Source organism: Drosophila takahashii, chromosome 3L (genome assembly GCF_030179915.1).
Source record: "Drosophila takahashii strain IR98-3 E-12201 chromosome 3L, DtakHiC1v2, whole genome shotgun sequence".
Lineage (NCBI taxonomy): Eukaryota > Metazoa > Arthropoda > Insecta > Diptera > Drosophilidae > Drosophila > Drosophila takahashii.
Genome location: NC_091680.1, coordinates 19015698 through 19039452, shown reverse-complemented (window position 1 = coordinate 19039452; position 23755 = coordinate 19015698). Strand labels below are relative to the sequence as shown.

At 42.0% G+C, this 23755-nt stretch overlaps 1 protein-coding gene across 1 annotated transcript; it reads right to left on the bottom strand.

Moving 5' to 3' along the window:
• Window positions 1–229: 229 nt before the first annotated feature.
• ImpE1 (Ecdysone-inducible gene E1) lies at window positions 230–22008 on the bottom strand. Its single transcript, XM_017150950.3, has 7 exons — window positions 21859–22008; window positions 19384–19681; window positions 14973–15144; window positions 14258–14389; window positions 2812–6695; window positions 1644–2193; window positions 230–1054 (listed from the first exon to the last, which is right to left on the bottom strand). The coding sequence occupies exons 2-7, from the start codon at window positions 19480–19482 to the stop codon at window positions 984–986; spliced, it is 4908 nt and encodes a 1635-aa protein (XP_017006439.2). The 5' UTR covers window positions 19483–19681; window positions 21859–22008; the 3' UTR covers window positions 230–983.
• Window positions 22009–23755: the final 1747 nt, after the last annotated feature.

Genomic DNA, 23755 nt, shown 5'->3' with positions numbered 1-23755 from the left:
CTCAACACGAAGAAAGAAAAGGTGGGAACATATATTATGTTCGCAATAAAAGTCCCATAAGGTAGAATTCCATTTATCCTATTATATCCTATCCTATTATTATCCTATCCATATCTTAAACACCATTTCAAATTGAATTGAATTTACACCAAAGTTATACATTCTCCATTCCCATGTCAAAAGGAACCCCCTACAATAAATACAACATTTATTATTTTTTCAATAGTTTTCTAAAAATATATTTTTTATTGTCATTTCATTTTTTTTAGCTTTACTGTGATGCGTCTTGACTTTGAGAAAAGTGTGTGAGTGCCTCTCACACGCACGTACATATAATAAACTATATAGGGGATATGATCTGATTGTGTTATGCTGGATACCCTACGTTTCTTTATAGGCATTGTCGTTTATCATGTACATCGAACACGTTTACTCTTATTTACAAAATATTTATCGATAAAAATGCATCATTTCATGGTTTTCGTTATCTTTTCCGTTACTGGTTTGCCTGGCCAATAGTTTAAATAAATTAGAAAATTGCATAAAACTAAGCTACATGAAGTATTCTCTTCGAGTGTCTTTTTGTTTGTGGGTGAGGGGTGTGTAAGGGTATAAATAAATAGTTTTGATGGTCAGGATGAGTAGAATAAATAGTCGAAATGGGGGCGATGGTGTGTGGTGTAATTTGTGGTGTTATATGTGGTTTAGGGTTGCGCCCAGTGGCACAATTGACAAACATCACTGGCTCAAAGGGGGCACTGAACCCCCTTTGATAGCAAGGTGGCAATTGGGCGTGGCATGGGCGCAGCTAAGGTCATAATAAATAAATAAATAAAGTTTTTTTAAATATCCACTTAAATGCTAGGCAAAAATCGTTTCGAATGCGGTTGGGTATAGCGATAGACTTTGGGGGGTCGAAAGGCAGAGTGATAAATGGTGACCGGAAGTGGGTTTCTCTTGGGTGGTTTAGGTGTTGCAGGTTCCTACCACAGTGGCATTGGGCGTTGCCGGGCCAAGAAGGCGGGCAGGCTGGCAGCAGTCGGGGCGGGACAACCTGAAAGGTGATAAATGCGGAACTTATTAGTAATTTGTTTAACAATAAGATAGTAAAGGCTATTTATACTAGGAGCACATATTTCATGGCAAATCAAGTCGTATTTTTAATATGATTTCATAAGTGTATCCTGCAATTTTTAAATTTATCTATATTTTTTATTGCTTGGAAATCAAAGATTTTATACTGATAATTGGAAAAAACCGATTAAAGTCTAGTAACAATCAGAACAGCATTGCGTATACTAAATACATGTTCTATGGCCAGTCCAAACGTTTTTGTAATGATTTTATTAATATATCCTGACTTTTTTAATTTATCTATATTTTTACTATGCTTGGAAGCAAAGATTTATAGTTGAAATTTGGAAAATGGAGTCAAATAAAAATCAAAACAGCATTGTTTAAATTGAATACATGTGCTATCTAATGTATCCTGGCGTTTTTAATTTACCTATATTTTTTATTATGCTCGGAAGAAAGATTTATATTTGAAAATTAAAAAAAAATCTTTTAAAAATCATATTAAAATCAAAAAGTGTTGGTTAGATTTTTGATAGTAGATCTTCCTTTCTTTGCTAAATACTTACGGCACACGGCGCAGGTTTGTTCATCGGTTCCGTCGCCGCAGCCATCCCGTCCGGAGCAGACGATGGCGGTGGAGCGGCAGAGGCCGTTGCTGCAGCGGTGCGGGCAGTAGGCGTCCGCCTCCCGCCGCCCACCGCCGAGCAGGCCGCCCGCCTCGATGAGGCGCATGAAGAGATTGGGAACGGCGCGGGAGCCGCAGAGGTGCGGCGGCTCGTCGCTGCCGTCCTTGCAGGACACGATAGCATTGCAGTACTCGTACTCCGGCAGGCACTCGCCGCTGCCGCAGCGGAAGGTGTGCTCCGGACAGGCGTTGCCGCCCCTCAGGCTGCCGTCGCAGCCCATCTCGTCCTCGCCATGCGGACACTGCCGCCGACCGTCGCAGAGGGCCGCCCGCGAGATGCAGCGACCGCTGCGCTGGCAGCGGAACGACTCCGTCGGGCAGCTCTGATTCAGGCGGGCGTTGTGGGTGCACTCCTCGTCGGAGGCGTCGTTGCAGTCGGCACGTCCGTCGCACACGAAGAACCACGAGATGCACACGCCACTCGAGCGGCACTGAAATTGAAAGTGATGTATTTTAAACATACTGACTTGACATTACTGATTTTCATAATATTCAAATTTTCAGCTGCCAAAAATATTTAATACTTTAAATTTGTTTTTATTACTTGTTCTGTTAAAGATTATTAATATTTCTGATAAATATTTATAAAATATTTTATTCCCAATCATCATTCTTAAAATTCAATTCATATATGAATTGATATATGCTATAGCAAACTTTGATTACAGATACAAATTCAAAATACATTTAGCTTTTTTAAAATTTTAATTGTTTCTAAGTTTGCTGTACTTTGAATAATAAGAATAAGGGCTTGCATATAATCCGATGTCATTAATAACACCAAAATAACTTAAAAATCAAAAATTCCTGATCTTTGCGGACTTGCAAATGTTATCTAAATAGTAACAAAGAGAAAATCATTTTATGGTTTACCTACTTTTAAAATGAAATACCTTTTTGATAAAGATTAAATATTTTTGCGGACCTTGACTTAAATATTTTTAAAACGTAAGTCCTAATTGTTTTTATATTCCACAAACCTCGATATTAACTGAAGACCATTCTATATCCTATCCATAATTCTATATTTATTTAGTTTAATGACTCACCTGGAAGGTGCCCGGACTGCATCCGGTTCTTTCGGCGCTGCACTGGGCTCCCTGGTCTCCGGCGGCGCAATCGCAGACTCCGCGGCCATTGCAGACGGTGTGGGGATCGGCCAGTTGACACTGGCGATCGCTGCTGCAGGCCAAGCCCAGGGACACGGCCTCTAGGCCCAAGTCCACTCGCTTGCGGAGCTCTGATCCCGGCTTAATGGCGGCCAGGGAAGCGGAGGCGGCGGTGGCGGCGGGAATGGCGGCCGGGGAAGAGGGTTCCGGAGTGGGCTCATCGGCCGGCATCAGGGGCATCAGGGTGGTGACCACGGGAGCAGCGGGCTCCATGAGGGTCACCCGGCTGGCCAGGCCCAACATGGTCTGGGTGGTGATCTCCACAATGTCGGCGGGATTGGGCGTGGCCTCCTCATGAGGGATTGCTGGGGCAGCATGCTCCTCCTCCTGCTCAATGTCATTGTTGTCCAGTTCTTGGAGGCCATCGATGCTGGTGGTGGCTTCCAGGATCAGGTTGTCAGATTCCAGCTCATTGAAACGGATGGCATCGGAGTGATCCGTGAGATCGAAGGGCAGTTCCTCGGGGGAAAGAGTGCGCTCCTCTTCGGATTCGGATTCGATCTTCTGGTTCAGTTCAGTGGTGGCTTCCTCTGCTGCAGATTCGGTGTTCTGGATGGGCTCCTCTTCCTTGGAGATTTCCGCTTCATCCTGCTGATGTTCCTCTTCCTCCAGGTGATGCTCCTCTTCATCCTGTTGGTGTTGCTCCTCTTCAATGGGTTGCTCCTCCTCTATAACCTTTTCTGGCTGCTCGGGAATGGGGGTCACCTGCTGCTCCTCCTCCTCCTCATCATCCTCGTTGGCCGCCTCTGCAAACAGTTCCGGAATGGCGGGTACTGCCTCCTCAGCCTCGGGATGCACTTGCTCCACATGATCTTGGGTCTCATCGGCTTCGGCCTGAAGATCGGCAATGGCCTCGTGCGGTTGCTCCTCCTCGTTCTCCGAGTTGGCCTCCACCATGGGCACCGTTTGGGCGGGCTGCTGGCCAAATGGAACCGGGGGCACTGTGCTGTCGCCCTCCAACATCAGGTCGCTCAGGATATCGGCAATGCTCTCGCTCTCATGGAAGTTCTGGGGATCGTGCTCGGGATCGTGCTCTTCGCTCACAATGGCAATGGGTGATTCCGGAATCTCCGGGGCCAAAGTGGACTCGACGGGTTCCGATTCTTCTTCTGTATCGATAGCAGCAGCGGTGGTTTCTTCTGGCTGCTCTTCTTCGGGAGCAACTGATGGGATTTCTTCTGGCTGAGCTTCGATCACTGGAGATTCTTCTACTGGAGATTCATTCACTGGCGATTCTTCTACAGGAGATTCTTTTACAGGAGATTCTTCTACTATAGATTCTTCCACTGGAGATTCTTTCACAGGCAATTCTTCCTCTGGAGTTTCTTCCACTGGAGATTCTTTCACTGGAGATTCTTCTACGGGAGTTTTTTCCACTGGAGATTCTTTCACTGGCGATTCTTCCTCTGGAGATTCTTTCACTGGCGATTCTTCCTCTGGAGATTCTTCCACAGGAGTTTCTTCCACTGGAGATTCTTCCACGGGAGATTCTTTCACTGGAGTTTCTTCCACTAGCGATTCTTCCACTGGCAATTCTTCCTTTTCCGATTCCGCTTCAGGTTCGGGCAGCACTTCCTGCTCTTCGGTGGGCTCTGCTCCCTGGATAATGTTGTCATTCTCGTTCTTCTCGACCTCAGCCTCGACCTCGGCTTCATCATGCTGATCTTTGCTGATCTCGGGCAGAGTCTGGGAACTTTCGCTAGCCTCGGTTTCTGGTTCGCTTTCGGGCTCCTCGGTGGCCTCCACTGAGATATCTCCATCGCTCTTAATTGGCAGCTCTGGCTTGGCCTGATCCGCATCTTGGATCTGCTCGGTTACCGCCACTGGTTCCTCCTCCTTCTCCTGCTCATCCTCCTCCTTTTCCTCCTCGGCATCTGCGGTTGTCTCCGCCTCGATCTCTTTCTCAGTAGCAGACTGGATCTCCATCTGCGCCTGGGGCTCCGCAATTGCTTCCGACACTTCGGGCGTCTTAATTGCATTTGCATTTTCCTCGGTCTCCACCTGTTGCTCCTCCTCCCCATGTGCCGCCTCCTCCTCAGCCTCCTCAGTCAGCTCTGTGGTAATCTCGGCGATTTCTGGTTCCTCTGTGGTCAGCTCTGTTTCTTTTTCAGCTTCTACTTCTGCTTCTGCTTCCACTGGCGCCAATTCATCATCATTTGCTGGGTATGTCAATTGTTCGTGCTCCGCTTCGGTGATTGCCTCCACCTCCTGCTCGCTGTGCTCTTGGACTGGTTTCTCTGTTGTGGCTTCATCTGCATCCTGATGGATTTCCACCACCTGTTCGGGCTCTTGCTCCTCTTGAGCCGCTGCCTCGGTGACTTGCTCTTGATTTAATTGATTGGCTTCATTTAAATCATCTTCGCCACTTGTCGGCTTGATGTCGGCGCTTTGTTCCGCCTGATCGATCTCAGATTCCACATCTGCTGGCTTGGTGGCTTCTGTGGCCGGTAGCTCCACTTCTGCGGCTTCTTTTTCGATTTCTGGCTCCTCTGGTTTTGCCACCTCAGCAACTGGGCTTTCACTCTCCACCTGGGCTGGCTCCTCGATCTTCAACGCTTCTGTTGGCTGCTCCTCAGCCTCAGCAACTTCTTCTTCTGCGAGCTCATGATCCCCTGAAGCCAGATCCTCAGCCTCTTCGGCTGCAACTGCGGCCTTCGTCGCACTTTCGATTTCAGCATGATTAACCGGGATCAGTTCTTCATCGGCCACCGTCTGCGATGATGTCTCTGGGGTCTCCTCGTCCTCCTCCTCAATCAGCTGCGTCTGGATCGGGTGCTCGGTGCTGGTCTCCGCATCAGTCTCGCTCTCGGTGTCGATGGGCACCACCCCCTCGTTAGTGTGCTCCTCCTGCTTCTCTGCCTCTTCCACTGGGCTTTCATAATCGAATTTCATGGTGTCGTCGACGATGGGCGATGAGGCAATCTCTTGGCCTCCCGATGCCTCCGCCTCAGCAGCCTCCTCTTCTTCAGCTTCGATGGGTGCGATTTGAGGTGCCTCGGGGGTTTCTTCTGGCTTCTCATTGTGCTCCTCCGCGTACTCCTCATCGATCTTGTAGGGATAATCCTCGGTGGGTCCAGCCTCGGTTTCCTGCTCCACATTAATGGCATTCTCGGTTGGCACATCGGCGGGTGTCAGCAGCTGCTGGATTCCAGTGGTGGCATCTTGAGGGGATTGGGGTTCCTCTTGATGTTGCTGTTCTTCCACTCTTTGTTGCTCCTCCTCCTGCTTTTGCTGCTCCTCCTCCTGATGCTGCTGCTGTGTCAGCTCGGTTTCCTCATGAGCCATGTCCACTGCCTCCAGTTTCTCACCATTATCCACCTCGGCGACCTCGGGCCTCAGCTTGGTAGCCTCGCCATCGTCCTCCTCCAGCGATTGCTCCTCCACGCTGGCGGGCAGTTCATCCTCCAGGAGAATGGGCAAAGGTGTTGTGGTCGTGGTTGTGGTCGTTGTTCTTCTGCTCGTTGTTGTGGGTGCAGGAGTAGTTGTCGTTGTTGTCGTAGTTGTTCTCCTTGTTGTCGTTGTGGGTTTGGGAGTGGTGGTTGTCGTCGTGGTTGTGGTTGCTTTAGCTGGCTGCTCCACCTTTTCAATGGGCTGCTGTTCCTCCTGATCCGCCGCTGGGGCCACACAGAGACCACCCACCATTTTGGCGGGACTGGTGCACTGGCAGCGTCCGAAGAGATTCGGGATGAGGAAGTCGCAGTGGGTGCGGGTGTCGAACATTTGACAGTGGGCGTGGCTGTAGCAAACGGCGCCAGGATGGGCAGCTGTGGGTGGTAGATGAAGATAGAGATAAAGGTAAAGATAAAGATCAGTTGCGAAAAGTTCTCGTGAGATACTTTGTATTTTTGCTTGCAAGAGTGGTGTGTGTTTTTCTTATAGTCAGGGGGTTGTAAATGGATGCGATATGTTATTAAGCTAACCGTAAACCGAACTCCAAGCACCAAATGCATATTAAAAACTCATCATCATCATCATGAAGAGCCACACCAGAACAGAAAAGAGCAGAAAAGAACCGAACAGGGAGGAGCAGTCGCAACAAGAACAAGAACAACATCAGAGCATTAGCCCGCCTTCGACAAGCCTAATAACCGTCAATAAAGTCAACTGCAACTGCATCAGCCTGAACGCATGGCCGAAAGAGAAGTACAGAGAATAACCGAGATTGGTGCAGAGAAAAAAAAATTAGAGTCCAAAGAACTAAAACAAAATATATATAAAATCTTTCAAAACAACCTAAAAAAAACTTGTTTTCAAATGCAAGGTCACACTAAAGATTTAGGTAAACCTGGTAACATTTGATAACTACGAAATACAAATAACCTTTAAAAAAGTTCGTTATAATTCTTTAAAATATTTTTTCTTTCTTATAAAATCAAATCGTTTTCCCCATTTTTTTCTGTGCATAACTTGGCTAAGAAGGGGATCAGTTGGGAACCAGAAGATGACGCTGAAACGTCGGTGACGTCGCCCATTCCCATTACCGTTCCTCATCAGCATTCCACTCGCCGATAACTGGCTAAAAAGAGACGGCGACTGTTGCCTGCTCCGAAGACCGAAGACTGAAGACTGAGCCACCTGCGTGTCTGCCACTGTCCTCCTCTGGAATCTCAGCTCTGACCCACTTTCCGGACTGCCGCTCCAACTTGTTTTCACTTGTTTCGTTTTTAGCTTGCCAGCTAGTTGCAACTTGCAACTAGCAACTAGCAACTTGCAACTAGCAACTGGCGACATGGCATTTACCATTTCAAAAAGCAGCCAAAGCAGCCACCTGCAGCTGCCCTTTGGCCAGTGTCTGGCCAAGGAGATCCCATTTCCATTTCCATTTCCATTTGCCTCCAGCTAGCTGGCATTCAATTGGATTGGAATCCGAAACGCGATCATAAATCGCTATACCCTTTATCCTGGCCCAGCCAAAAGCCAACTGGGTTTTCTCGCGGGAATTTCGACCACAAAAACCGACATTTGTCGGCAACTCACAAAAGGCAACGCTGGCATTGGCCAAAAGGCCATTGGGGAACCGGTTGAGAACGGTGACTCCGAGGCACATAAAAGGCATACGGCCAGCGTGGCGTATACTTAACGAATGCACCGCCTGACACTGACACTGCGCTCTGAGCTCTAAGCTCTGCGCTCTGCCATTTCCACTGCCATTGCCATTGCCATTCCAAATGCGAGTAGCTCAAACGTGTCTTGCCGCAGTTTGACACCAATATGGATTAAACGCGAAGCAGGAAGAGTCCAGGGGGGTTTCAGCGGACTCCGAGCGGTTGGCCCCATCTTTCACTTTTATATAACAGCATAAGAAGCGGTCACACAGGAAGAAATAAAATTCTCTATTCATTCTAACTTTAAAAATAGATATAAAGCCGATTTAAAAATTATTGTTTTGTGAAAATTTAGAATTGGCATTCAAAAGTGAAACTAAATAAATAAGATAAAATTATTTTTTAGGTTTTGTTCAATTTTAACTATTTAAAAAAATGTGAACAATTTATTAAAACAAAATAATAAGGAACTCAAACGTGCAGCTAAATAATTTACTTCAGATCCTTTTTTTGTTATATTTTAACAATCTTTTAAAAAAAATCAAGCAATTTATTAAATCAAATTATAAGGCGATGCAGCTATTTAGCTTTATACGATTTGCAACGAAAATTATGTTAAAATTTCATATTATAACTTAATATTACAAAAGACTTAGTAAAAGTACTGAATTTTTCTACGCATCCTCTATTTGGAAACTAAAACAAATATGTAGAAAAGCGGTTTCATAAAATAAGAGGTTCTATGTTACTATTTTTAAAATAGTTGTTTTGTTTAATACAACTATTAAGTATTTGGATTGTAAACTAAAACAAAAAGTTCAGATTTTTAAAGTGGTACAGGGTTATAAAGATTTTCCCGCGTGCAGCCGTATATTGTTTCAGTGACCCATCTTGGGCAGGAGGAGACGCCTCTGAGCTGGCCACCAAAAACGATGATCGATAGGCTGGGGGCCAATGCCATGGCCACTTATCGCTGGCCCCGCCCCTCCACCTTTCCACCCCTCCACCTCCCTGCCGCCCCTTTTCGGGGCTGCTGGTATGACAGGTTGCATCTCGCATCTTGCATGCGAATCGCAGCACGACTGCAACTGCTAACCTAACCCACTTCGATTACGGCTAAAGCTGCGACGCGTGTGAAAATTGCCCAATGGATGTGGCAGTTGGTATATGGTATATATATATATGGTATCTGGGATCTGAGAGCTAAGAGCTGGGAGATAGATCTTTGGAGCGGTGCTGCGCTGCGGGATGGCTCGCATCATAAACAATAATTTCCATCGAAATCAGCATAAATTAAATCGCTGCTTCCGCGGCTTTATTGTCTTTGGCTGATTCGCCGCCGGTGGCCGGAATTGCAAAACTGTGTCAACCGCCTGGCACGCACAGATACAGAAATACAGATACAGATACTACAAATGTATCTCAATCTGCGGCAGCATTCCTGCGGCTATAATAAGTCTATTTATGCCGTCGACTTTCATTAGGCGCAAAAGCCAATTGCCATAGAAAAAAGGAAAATAAACCATAGGAATCCCCATTGAAGTCAAAAGTAAATTAAAAGCGGCAATTTGCATTTGCTAGTTGTAAATATTAAGTTTTTGGCCATTATTATTATAATTATTATTAGTATTGTCTCTTTGCGGAAGTCGACTGTTCCACATAATTTGCATGCAATTTGGCATTTGGCGCAATTTAGTTTGAAATGGCCATTCAAGAAACATTTTTTTTTCGGTTTTTTCTCTCTTTTTTTGTTTCTAGCCGCAAATTAACACAGTTTGACTGACTGACTTAGTGGGTCATGCGAAATGAAATGGAATTTTTCGGTGGCGTTTTGGTCTTTTCTTTCTTTCCTTCTTTCCATTTTAAACCATTTTTTGGGTGCAAGGTGTCGCAATGGAAAGTATTTTCCCTGTTTTCGGTTTGCGAAGGTGTTGAGGCAGGAAGAAAGTGAGCCAAGTGGCTGGGCAGGGTGACTAGTGGATTTCCTAAGCCTTATATAATGAGACTAGGGAATGCCATTAAATGCTGTATATTTTTGGATATCAAGACAACTCGGAAATCATCACCAAAAAACTAGTTTGGATATGTATTTTTACTAGAAATATTGCAAGACAACGAGCAAATAAAAAAGAGGTATTTTGAATGCCAAAAATTGTTCAAGCAAATATTATTTTTAAACTATCAATATAAATTATTTAATAGTAATAACTAAATAAATTTAAAACAGGAACTGAGATTTTCAGATATGTGACTTAACCATATTTTATTTATGCAATTTTTGGGAAATTATCGATTTCCACAGTTTCAAAATATAAAACTAAAATTTTTTTAAAAAACTTAAAAGACTTTAAGGATTTTAATATCGTTGCTTAAAGAAAACTCTAATCTGTCATGGAAAATGATTTCCAAGGAATATCCCCGAAAATCAACCAGAAATATCTTTACAGACTTTAAAGACTATTTCTTACAAGACTTTAGAGATACCCATACCTTAACTCAAAGAAAACTGTATTCTATCATAAGAAACTTTCAATGATTTCTAAGCAATATCCCCTTAAATCAATCTGGAATCTACTGGTTTTTCTTTGTGCACCTGATGATCGACGACGTCAGAGTGGTTCACTTTTCCTGCAACTTTGTATGCAGAAGATCTCGATCTGGCTGACAGTCGCAGCCTCCGTTGTTTGGCCGTGTGTCTGGGCTATATGTTCATTATCTGTTTGCCGCACACCATACTATACCATACCATACTATAGTATGGTATATATATTTGGCATACTTTTTCCCGCAGCCCGTGAAACGGGGAGAGTAGAGTAGACTAAAGAGCCGCCTGGCGATGCGAAGGGGGAGTTGTCATATGTGCATATATAACTCATAAAGATCCGAGGAGATCTGCAGATGGGAGGAGGAAGTGGCTCATTGTTGGCGGCGGTGGCTCGTTAAGAGCGTTAAGGCTACCGAACTGAGCAAAAAACGGGTATCCGAATGAGCCAATCCCGGAATGGGCTTGGGCCCGATGGGTTAAGGTGCATGGGAAACTGGAACAAGTGGCCAAATGGAAAGCCTGACAAGCCAACAAAATCTGGGACACCACTTGCTTCACTTGACCCGCGAAGTGAAGTGAATGGCCAATCCCAAAGCCGAATGTGTGCAGCATTTTTGTCAACTGCATACAGGAAAGTTTTTTTTTCGGCATTTCTCTAACCATTCCCGGGGAATTCCAGCTGTCTACACCCAGAGAAATGTGGGACTATTTTTTAGGTAACGTATGACCTAAAAAATTTAAATAGACTAAAATTTCAGATTTAGGTAATGGGTTACCTAAAAATATTAGCATGTGGACTATGTTCCTACTTTTTACGTAAAGCTAAAGAGATTTTTATAGGCCATCGTAACCTTCAAATTGGTCCATAAGACCTAAAATTTAGGAATAATTTAAAGTCGATTATCACTCACAACTTAATACAAATATTGGTCCCTAATATTAATAAACAAATTATTCGGTTTTTTAAGTTTAATGTTAAAAAATTTTTTAGACTTTTCTTAAAGCTAGTGATGGAAAAGTTTCAATATATAAAATCAATACCTACGTGGACTATTTTCCTACTTTTAAGGTAATAGTGCCCTATTCTAAAAATAGAATTCGCCTGAGCCCCTTGAAGCAGGCTTTGGTTTTGCCGCAGGGCCTTTAAGTAGTTCCGTAGACCAGAGGCTAGCCTATTGGACTCTCGCGCAGAAGACCCGGGATCGATTCCCACCGAGGACAAAATAAAGTGATTGTTTTTTCAGAAAGATAAAATATTTGCTTTTCCGAATAATACAATATAAGCAATTAAAATAATCAAATATGTTACTATCAATAGTAAAAATCCTAGCTTTTTTTTAAATACCTAATATTTAGGTAATTCTGACCTAAAAATCTAGTCCACTAGCCATTTTTTTAGGTAACCATTACCAGAAATAAATTCAAGACTGCGTACAAAATATAGTCCACATGGACAACATTTTAGGTAATGCATGGCCTTGGCGCGTTTTTCTGGCCATATTTCCTAAAATTTTAGGTAATTAGGCCCCTTTTTAGTCCATTTTGTTTTCTGGGTGTACTTATTTATTTATATATCCCCATCTCTTTTGCGCTAAGAACTAATTGAACTTTCTTGGACTTTCTTTTGCATCGGCGGCTAATCAGTGCAATTTAATTACGAGTCGAGTCGAGGCAATTAGCCATGTAAAGTAGCCGGAGATACAAATCAAAAGGGGGCTTCTGACTTCGGTTTCTGTGCAGGGGGGCAGGAAGGCTGCCCTGGCAGGATGTCTCTCTGGTGAAAGGTTCAATCCGCTCTCTCGCCTCCTCTTTCTTTTATTGTGTTTTTGGTGAAAGTATCTCATAAATGACTGGCCTGCCACCTATTGCACTTGCTACAAAATCCCCTCCACACGCGAAAAAAATTATTATAAAAGGAAATATGTCATTAATCTTTATCACCCATATATGTTTTACATGCAGATCCCACTAAGTTCTGCTGCAAATTGCCTATGAAAAACCAATGGAAATCGGAAAGCTCCTGAAATAATTATTATTGCAAATATCTCCTGGTGTTTATCGACTTAATAAAAACAGCTGGTCCATCTTCTGCTAGCCAGGAATACAAAATTTAATGGTTCAGTAAGTCAGTAATGAAAATTAAACTTTAGATTTAAAATGGAATTTCCAAAGAGGAATTATAATTTGCATTAACTAAAACACTTCTACTTCTTCTGTAAATTTACCTTATTATTATTGTTATTAAAATTACCCTTAATTAAATTTCAAGCTCTACTTATATATATTGAGTTCTTATCCCATATAATTAAGTCAGCAGCTAAGGAGGGGATTTTAGAGAGCGAGAAGGGGACTATGCAACATCAGGTGAATGGCAATGACACGAACTGCGCCAGTTGCAAAGCCGCCATGTCCACGATCGTGCATCATTGCTCTGCTTTTGGCGTGTTTAGAGTTTAAAGAAGTCGCTGGTTGGTGGAGGGGTGGGGAAATGGCCTCTCGATTCTAGTCAACATTCTAATCAGATTAACGCCACTTGGCGCCAATGTGCCAAAAGGAAGTGGAGCGAATTCAAACTAGATTGAAATCGCTGCAGGGCTGGATATTGGTTTTCTAGAACCTAAGATCAAACTTATTCACTCCACTAAATCACTAAATATCATACCAATGATGAAAATAAAACGTCGCTAAACTATTTGATCGATAAAATAAATAATGGCCATTTAAATCTTTTTAATATATTTGTATTTAAAAAAAAAATAAAGAAAATTCGGATAAAAATGTCAGAAATAAGTACACAAAATATTATATAAAAAAATTCTAGCACTAGAAAATGTTCTTTATAAAATTCTTTATCAAATCTAAAAAGAATTAAAATCCAATTCGTCAGGAATTAATTATATTTTCTGAAGACTGGTAGTTCCCTTCCCAAAACGATATAATCTAAATAGAAAAAAGCGTTTCTTTACCCCACTGTCGAATAATTTCTGTAATCTTTATCCCATAAATTTCTTTCTTAGTCACCACGTGAGTCACATGCCAATGATTTATTCCACAGCCCGTGATATGAGTCACAGGTTCTTTTTTTAGCCCAGAGCCCTAGGAGAGTTCGACTGTGCAACTTGTTGCAGAGCCAAGAAGTATCTTAAAATGTATCTTTCACACATTGCATTGCACAAACAGAAACGAAAACAGGGAGAGATCGAAGCCAAACATTTACATTTTACATTTAACGTTTTGAACGTTTTGAACGTTCAACGATCTGCAGTTTCCACCAGGTTGTTAGCCAGTTCTTGGAAGATTAACCAATTATGCGTATAATTAGTGACACGATTGTCTTGTTTCATTGTTATTGTTATTGTTACACACGGCCGTTTTCAGTGTTAATTGCCAGTGTCAAGTGGCAGCGAAAGGAGAGAACCCCGTAGGACCGAAGTGTTGACGAACGGCAAACAGGAAATAGGAGTGTATGGGTCTGTTCAAACTATGGGTATACCTATATGGTATACCTATGGGCATTGCGTGACATTCCAGGGGAGAGACGAGAAATGATAAGCAATCAGAGTGGGGATTATTAGTCGGCTGCCCGGCTGTCCGTTTATTGCAATTCACCAAAACACACACACACCGAACACCGAACAGTTAATGATATTATAAGTACAAATAGTAGTGCTAATAATCCCGGGCAATCTGGAGGATTAGGGCCACAATAGCTGGCCGGCGGTCGGCTGATACTTACGTCCCAGACAGGTGTGCTTGCGGAACTGCAGGAATCCCTCGACGCAGCGACAGGCGCCCTGAAGACAACTGCTGTTGGCCACCTTCATGGAGCACTGCTCGCTCAGCTGGCAGTCGCCGCCAAGAAGTTGGGCTGGAAGGGGGTAAAAATGCCATTAACAATCATATTAAATTCAATTTCAATCGACCCATTAGATGGTGTCGTTTCGTGGGAAAAATATAATAGGAATAATAAACAGAGATTCCGAGATCTAATCATCTCAAAATTAACTTTAAGCCCCTCGTTAGGGAAAATGTTTAAGAATTATTGAGAGTTTTTGTCCACGAAAGAAAGGTAAAGCAAATGGAAACACTAAACTAATAATTCGTTTTTATGGGATGCTAAAGTAAATTAAAAAGTCGTTGCAACTGACTGCTAACTCTCAAATAAAATTGAAATAAAATAGATCATTTATTGATGAATTCAAGTCTTCTCATAGGATCGCATAGTTTTTCATTGGTAAATACTAATTTAAATTTCAAGCGACTCCCATTTGCATTACTAATTTTACTCAGGAAATTGTTAGAATTGTTTTCTCTGTGTAAAGAAAGTCGCAGTGAGTGCATCTAACGGTTCCTCTGTGGACAAACACACACATCTCCGCCCCATTGTTTGCCCGGCAAACATTCTGTACTCCCACTTTGGGGTTAGCCAAAGATTGACTTTGCCTACTTACATGACAAACAGCGCTTGGAATCCAACTGGACAAAGTAGGGGGCGCACTCGCAGTATCCGAGGGCGGAGCAGCTGCTGCCCTTGATGAAATCCGTGCAGTCCATGTCATGCTGGCACTTGTCGCCCAGTTCCAGGGCTCGACTCGCGTCCAGAACTGTGAAGATGATCAGCAGCTGAAAGGGATTGAAATACACAAGAAATTAGAGAAGTTTAAGACAGGAAACTAAGGAGATTAGAGCCTTAAACTTGGTATTTTTCATAATTCAAAAGAAGTCAATGGTTACCTATATAAAACTGTTAATAATATAATAAGTACACCATATTCTATTATAATATTAAATTTTTTATCACGGTAACCGTCCATTCTACCTGACACAATTTTTTTCATTTTATTAACATGAAATACTATTAGAAAATCAAAAAATTCTTTGGTATATGCATTCCTGTACAGATTAGATTTGCACTTAACTCATCTTCATTTTCTTATAAGCCCTTATATTATTCCCTATAACAATTAGCGGCATCTAATTTATAAACTGCACATTTAGCTCACATAGCACTCATTTCCCTTGGAATGCCGAACATCTCCGTATTATTATCTCCTTATAAGAAGTCGCAATCAGAAAGGCAAAAAATTATTTAACGAGCCGAACATTATGAAATCGCCTTAGATCTGTGATCTGTTATTTATTACATCACTTAATTCTTTCAATTAGGTGCCCAGCTTTGCATAAACCATGATTAAATCGGGCACGGGGCCCCGAACCGAAATGAGCCAACAAATTGGCCGGCGCGGTCTTGACCATTTCTTGTTATAGTGCCGAACAAATTGCCCGAGTACACGGAATTACCTGTGGGCCAAATGTCCGACGAAAGAGCCGTAAAATCCGTAGTTAATCGTAGCAGATCATACGAGCTGCGGTTCTGTTTTTTCTTTTATGAATGAAGTGCGATGTGTGTAAAGGTATCTTGTAGCTATGAGCTACCTATCTACGGCATCTGCGAGCGGGCCTTTGTTTTGACGCAGACACAGTTAACGTTATATCAGATGCTACAAAGAGTTGTAAGGCAAAATTAACAGTTGCCTGAACACCGAACACACGCCCATCCCAAGAAGGTGGGGTGGGATTGGCCGGGATCTATAATTAAAAAAAAAAAAAGAAAGAAAGAAACAAACAGCCAAGGGTACCCACTACCAACCGACTGCTCTTCGTATATGTTTTTGGGCTGATTTTCCTCATTTTGCAGTTAGAACAACTGGCTAATAAATAAGCTGAATTTTGTGGCCAACACACACAGGGTGCAATGTACTTTCTGCTCATCGCGAATGAGCGCCACACGCCATTAATTACGGCCCGGCCTCTGGGATTGCCATTACCTAACCGAAACCAAAACCAAAACAGATACAGATACGAGTTAGGTAACTGGGCTTCCTCCTCTGGGTTCTGGTTTTTCGGTTCTGGGTTTTGCATATTGGCAAACGGTACTACGAACTCCCCCGCCTTTGGTGTTATTTCTCTGATTTCTGCTTAAATTTGTTAACGCATTAAATCCAATGATTACATAAACTTTGCAGGGGGAATTCCCCGGCCTCGGCTAATTGGTAAGAACTCTCCGATTTGGATTCCAATTCCGCAGACACGCAACTCTTGGGCAAATCGTACAAGTTGAGACATTAGAAACACAGTTAGGATCGTTTGGCGGAATGCAACTTTGTTGGCATTGCTAACCCCCTGATTGTGATAAATGGTTATGAGAAATTGTTTTCATAAGAAATGTGAAAATTACTAAGAATTCATGGAAAAGTGGTTATTATCAGAAAGTTATTTCGGGGTTAAAATAGAAAAACCATTTCACTCATTAAAGTAATCTAAATTTATATAAGCAATCAGTTCTTTTAAATAATTCTGTTTTGCTGTTAAGAAACCATTTCTTTTTATGCAAGGCTTTCTCCGCAACATTTATTTAACTATCAAAATCATTAAATTGGGTTTATTGAACAACAAACAGATACACAAACTACACCACATAATCCCCATTCAGAGGTGTTTTCCTCGGGTCTCGAGATCATTTCGCCACTCATTCAAGCACTCATCTAGTCAAAACAACACTTGCAGCTCTTCATGGGCCCCAATGGCAAACCCTCGACCATTTTACCCATTGAAAACTGAGGAGTATCGCGCTCAATGGTAGCAACAATACAAACAAGTCGTCGAATGGGAAAAGTATCGGTATCGCAATAGGAATTGGAATCACAAACAACAAACCAGAAATGAAATGAAACCGTCGAAGCTCGGCGGCATCAATAAAATGTCAATAAACAGAGAAGAAATTGTTTAATTACGCTTTCGAGAGGCTTTCGAGCACGAGGCACTGGGTAGAATAAAGAGAGAGGCCGTTGGCCATTAGAGCCGAGTGTGTTTGTGCTTCGATTTGACCCAATAACTAGGGGGCCAAGTTACTTTCCTCGTTGGCCAAGAATTGTCAACTGCCCAAAAGATCTGCAGGCAGAAGGCTAATAGCCGTCAGCCCGTGTCCACCCGTCCATTTGCAATCCTCCGCCTGGCCATTCATCTTCGGGCCCGAACTGCCCGAAAACCCCATTCATCAACTGACTTGGCTTATTTATTTTTCTGCTTTTTTGTGGGTTTATTGCCAGTCTGCGCTAATGAAGACCCGTTGCAGTGGCATTTCTTCTGGACGCCGCCGCTGCAGTCATTGTAATTTAGAATCGTAAAAGAACAGCAAGACACGGGCAGCAGCGAAAAAAGAGTAGATAATTTTTCGTGTTTTACAAATTACTTTCGTACTCTTTTAATGATCGTCGGGCGCCAGACCGTCTGCTGACCTTTGGCCGCCCCGAATGCAGGTGGAGCGCACAGATGCAGCGGCTTTCTGGATAGCTGGATAGCTGGCTATCTGGCTAACCGACTCTTCTGGCCAAGACTTAATGCACTTGGCTCAAAATGGGCTGAATGGGCCGGCCGAGGGCAGCGAAACATAATAACAAACAACATCGGAACGGATAAATTGTTTGTTAGTCTTGGATGAAGTGGAAAACTGGTGGAGGGAGATTTTCTCTCTCTTTTTCTCTGAAGTGCTGCAGTGGAGAAGCCCTTGGCCGATGGCTTTCTAGCCAAGAGGTTCCATTGATTTAGCACCATGAATTGATTGTTCATTGAATGAGAAAATCTAATTGAATTACAGAAGTTGATTTAGAATCATCGATCAATATTTATTACATGCAAATGGTAAACGCGGAAAATTAATTTAAAATGATCAACTTTTAATAAATAAATTAACAAAATGTAACCATAAACAGCATGGTATATAAATTATTAATGTGGAAATCTTTTATATAAGGAAGTCTTTAATATTATTGTGGAATTCTAGTTAAAATAAATTCAAAATCATATATTTATGACTCATTTTATAAGTAATCGAAATTTAACAATAATAAAAAGGTATATTATATTTAATGAAGTATTTGATATTATTGCGGAATTCTAGTTTAGATAAATACAAAATCATATATTTTTGGCTTACTTTATTATGGTAATTCAATTTCCCCACCCGAAACAAGTAGGATTTCCTTATAATTTCTCCAAAATTTCATAACAAATGAATGTAGGTAACTCACAAATAATAAAAGGAAATCTTGGGCTTTGATAAAACTTTGCATGCAGACAATAAAATAACTTAAGCGAACCTCACTTCCTCTCTATTATTTCTCTGCCTTTCCCGGAATCCGAAAATAGCCCACAAATTCAATAGAAGCGTTTATTAATAGTCAAACTAGTTCCCATAGCAATCGCATAATGACGCTTCCCTTGGTAATAATGATTAAGTGCTGGGCAATGAAACTTTATGAAGCAAATAATTCACTAAACTTAATGCCCCATCTTGTGCTTTTATTTTTTTCCCCTCTTTATTTTTTTTGGATGATGGTCGGCCCAAAGAAGACTCCCACCTTTTATTAGATTAATTTAACCACATTACTCAGCTGGCGAAGTGGCGACCCCCAACCGAACGTGGTCTCGACTTCATCATGATCTTCGACGCCTGCCTATCCATCTATCAGCTACAATTTGACCCAATGGCCGACTTCACAGCTCTTTACACACGAGAAAGAAAGAACTTGGGGAGCAGCGCGGCCCACGATTGAAGTGCCCACGCCAAAAATATCAAAAAAATAAAAATACTGAAAAATTGTGCCAAAAAATGAATCGTTTGTTTAAGAAAGCGAAAAAGTGCTCAACAATGGAGCTCTGACCGGGTGACAAACATTTGCTTTGGCTGCCTTTTTGGAGCGATTTGAATTGGCAACGCCCCAAATGATCACTTTTGTATGTGGGGGAGTGCAATTTTTATATATTTTTTTCTGTTTTTTGCCCACAGATGAGTTTACTTACCGCTAAGAGCCGCTTAACCGTAAAAGCGTTTCCATTGAGCATGGCGATCGCAGGTTGTTGCTTTCTCGATGCTGCCGACTGCCCCGCAGTCGCCGTCATTGCCGCTTCTGAATCGCCAAGAAGCTGCCTGGGATCTCCCTGGGATGGCTTTTCTCGCTTTTCCCTCCTTTTGTGTGTTTTATTTTTCGTTATTCGATTTTCGCTGCTGCTGCTGCCGCTGCTTTCTTGGGCTATTTTCTATTTTCCTGTAGCTGGTACTCCTCTCGTTGCAGTTGCAGTCGTTAATATATGTTTTGTGCTGTGGAAAGGAGTCGGTGACTTAAACTCTGAACTCTGAGGGTCAAAAACGGAACGAAAACGTTTCTTATTTTTTTCTTTTCTTCTGTATTTTTTGTTGTATTTTTTTTGGGGTAAAGGAAATGCGCCCCACTAACAACGAAAAAAAAAAGAAGAGGGAAATAATAATAATAATTTCTGTTTTATTATTTTGCAGTTGTCGGAACCGGCCGGCTTGCGGCTGGCGGCTCACACGCCCCTCATTCGCATTCAATGGGCATTCGAGCGGCGCACTCGGTCGCTCGGTCGCTCCACTTTAAAACGAAAGACTTAGGCAGCGAACTTGCGGCGGCAGCCGAAAAGTCGAAAAGCCGAAAATGGGAAATTAACACCTGAGCCACCTAGCTGTTGACCACTAGGCCCTAAAACTTATTTCGTTTATTTTTCTCGACCGTTGTAGGTTTTTTTCTTCTTTTTTTTTTTTTTTGCTATTTTCACTTGCTGTGACGACCTTTGTCTGTCTCCCTCTGTTTTTCTCCGCTTTTGTGTCTTTTTTTTTAGTCGGAATTTGGGTAACGTTTTTTTTTGTTGCCTTTCGTTGTATCTGCTCTGCTCCCTTCTGCCGCCGCTGTTATAAAATTTCATTTTATTGCAATGCATGAGTCTGGGCCGAGGAGCTCTGGTCTGTAGACTGGGTCTGAAGACTGAGAATGTGGCGCTCTAGGGCATTACCGTTAGTCGGTTGAGTGGAAGAAAAAAAGAGCTCGGTGCCGATATAAAACATCTACGAACTCTAGCATTTTTATAACTTAATAAAAAATGAGAAAAAGGGAAAAAGGGAAGGGAAAAGCGGAGCTGACAATGAAGCTGGGCTTTGGAGTTCGATTTAAATTGGTCTAAGGTGAGATGGCCTGAGAACTAGTCGCTGCACTGAGAAACACGGCTTGGATTCTATTTTATCATTGAAAGTCAAAAACAAAAACAGAGAAAACTTTAAAAAATTATTTTTCATTTTCCTCTGTCTTTATTAAAATTTATATTTAAATGCCAGTTGATAAGTACTTTAATATTCTTTAATAGGGATTTTTGCCCGATAATTTTGATTATTATTCGTTAAACAAATATTATATCATTTAAAGCCAATCCATTACATTTTATATGAACCTATACAGCTTTTTCTTTTAGGAGTTTTAACAAAATAATTAATGGCTATAAATCAAGGGCTTCAAAATTTATATTTTCTTTCTGAACTTTACCGATTTCAAGCCAAGATACACTAAAATGGGTTCTATTTTTTCTAGGTTTTTTTCTATTTCTTGGATCCCGAATTATGTTTCATTATTTGCATTTGGTCAAGGGGCGTGTCTGAAAAATTGGCCGGCTTAATCTTGTGACCCAGTCAGCCGACGAGATGCAGATAGATGTGGATTCACAGATGGAGATGGTGATGGCGGAGATCTTCCGCAATCGATCAGCATGTGCAAAGTGTTGGGCTGACGACCGCAGAAGAGCGGGTCGCTGGGTGGCTGGAACAGCATTTTTAGTTTGCGGTTTTTGCGCTTGGTCTATCGGTCGCTGGGTCGTCATCAATGCGATGCGATGCGATGCGATGCACCGAGAGGCAACTGAAAAAGCCTGGCCAAGACTCCAACCGAGACACTCAGACACAAGGCAAAAAAGCAAAGAGCAGCGCGATTCTAGCACCGTTATGCACCCAATATGGCGACTGCACCACCAGCACATGTGGCTGGGGTTTCGGAGTTTGGTTTGCAGTTTGGAGTTGCAGTTTGGAGCCAAAGTTAAAGCCAGATCCGAGCTGAAACCGAGACTGGCTTTGGGTGCATCTGCATCTGCGTTCTGTGCTCTGTGTTCTGGTGCCACTGCCACTGCATCTCCAATCCAGCATCTCCAGCAAACTGGACAGGAGAACGCTGCGCTGCGCTGTCTTCACTTGACTGCCTTCCCATGTATGTTTGTCTATCTGGCCGCTCGCTGTTTGTTTGTCGGTTGGTTGGTTGGTTTGTTTGTTTGTTTTCCTGGCGAGTGTGTGCGCAAGAAAACTGAAATTACACTCAGTTGGCCCGTTGGCCGCGCCTTAGTCCAATTCCAAAAAATACCCCTTTTGATTATATTATTATTATTATTTCCTCCTTTTTTTTCTTGCTTGCTTGTATTTTTTGTGAACATTTTTTTAGCTACCGTTTTTGGTTTTTTTTATATATATTTGTCACACGCGTCGCGGCACTTTTGGCATTCAATTTTCAAACGTTTGTCTTAGAGTCTTGAATTTGAGTTTGGTGTGCAAAGTGCAGCCACATCACACGGAGATGAGCTGAGCTGGGCACGTCCGCACGTAACGATGGTCAGCAACGAACTGAAGAGGAGCCAGCCAGCCACGGACTTAAAGAACCAAGACAAGCAGCCGCGGTCGCAGTCGCCAGCAGCAGCAACATCGGCGGCAGCAACAGCAACATCAGGGGCAGCAGCAACAGCAACATCGTCAGCGGCAGCAACAACAAGTCTTGGCTGAAAAGAGAGCTTTTGGCCAAAGTCAAAGTCAAGGCAGCGAAGCTTTTCAAGACACGACAAGTGCCGAGGTCTTGGTTTCCTATAGTTGCTGTTGCTGTTGCTGCTGTCTTGATGTTGCTGCTGGTGTTGCTGTTGCCAGCGATGTTGCTGCTGCTGCTATGCAAATGTGACCGCTGCGCAGACGCAGCAGCCACAGCAGCCGCCGCTCTGCTTTATTTGTTTCTTTAATTATGAGTGTCAGGTCCGAGAGAGTGCGAACGCACAGATTAAGAGAGATAAACGGCGAATCGTTTGTACACCTACACGCCGAGATCTCCACTTGGCTGCCCAGCAACTGCATTCAGTTCGAAATTAACCGTTTTGTTTTACAGTCCAACTTCTATAGCTTGAAACGGCTTAAAACGATCATTTAAGGATCCATTTTAAAGTTAACTTTCTAGGGATTACGGAATTTAATCAAAAGTTAGTCTTGAATATTTTTTAAGGGACTTATCGTAAACCTTTAATAGATTTTATATTTGAGGATTAGCTTTCATATGAAGATTTTTTAAAAGGCTTATTAATTAAATTATTTAATTTAGTAGAATATTTGTTCTATCCTCATACTTTTTAAAATAAAGAAAAAATGATGGAATGATATCAAAAAATCATTGGAAACTCCAAAGAAAATTCCAATGTCATTCTTGAGGTTTTCTTATAATTATCAAAAAATTATTTTCGCCTAAAATATTTTTATTTTATTTTTTTATTTTGTTTGATTTTAGAGACTTTACTTCTTATAAGAAGTACTCGTTAGAGAAGTTCAACTGTAGTTGATTTTCGTTCGTCCACTTCCGTCACTTGAAGTTGAACCCGTGTTGCAATCGCAATGAGGCAAGTGAAGCAACTGAAATCGGCTTGCGAAACGCTAAGAATAATATTCCAAGTGAAAAAAGAGGCGGCGGGGGGAGGGTCGGATCCAACGCACTCCATTTGGCTGAGTCCAAAAACTATACAAATGCGTCTTCCCTAATTGAATAATGCCGTGGCTGCCCTCCCTTTAAGTCGTTCGAGCTCTTTAAAATTTAAAATTATAATTTAATGGTTTTAAATTGGTCGCTTGGGGTGTAATTTTCGCATTTGAGTTCATTTTAAACAAACTGTTTTGCTGCTGTCAGATTTTCAGATTATTCGGAGGGCGGTATTATGAGTTGTGGAATTATGGTGTACAAATTTCCAGATTTTCTGTTTATTTAAATAGGAAAAAGTGTTTCAAATTGTTTAAAACTAAGATGTTATGTATAAATTTTTTTTTTTTTAATTCTAATTAATATTATTTTGTGTTAATTTAAAAGTTTATACATTTTATAAAATTGGAAACCACTTTAAGCTCATTTTAAAGTATTTTAATACTCTGTTACTCTAATAAAAATGATTTATTTTAAATTTAAAGGATTCAAAATAACTTTTAATTAATTTTATTATTAAATCAACTCCTTAAACCACCCGCGCACTCCCCGAGAATAAGAATGAGTGAACTTAAGTCTGGTGTAGACATCGCATATTGTGCCAAGTGGTCACTTCAAAG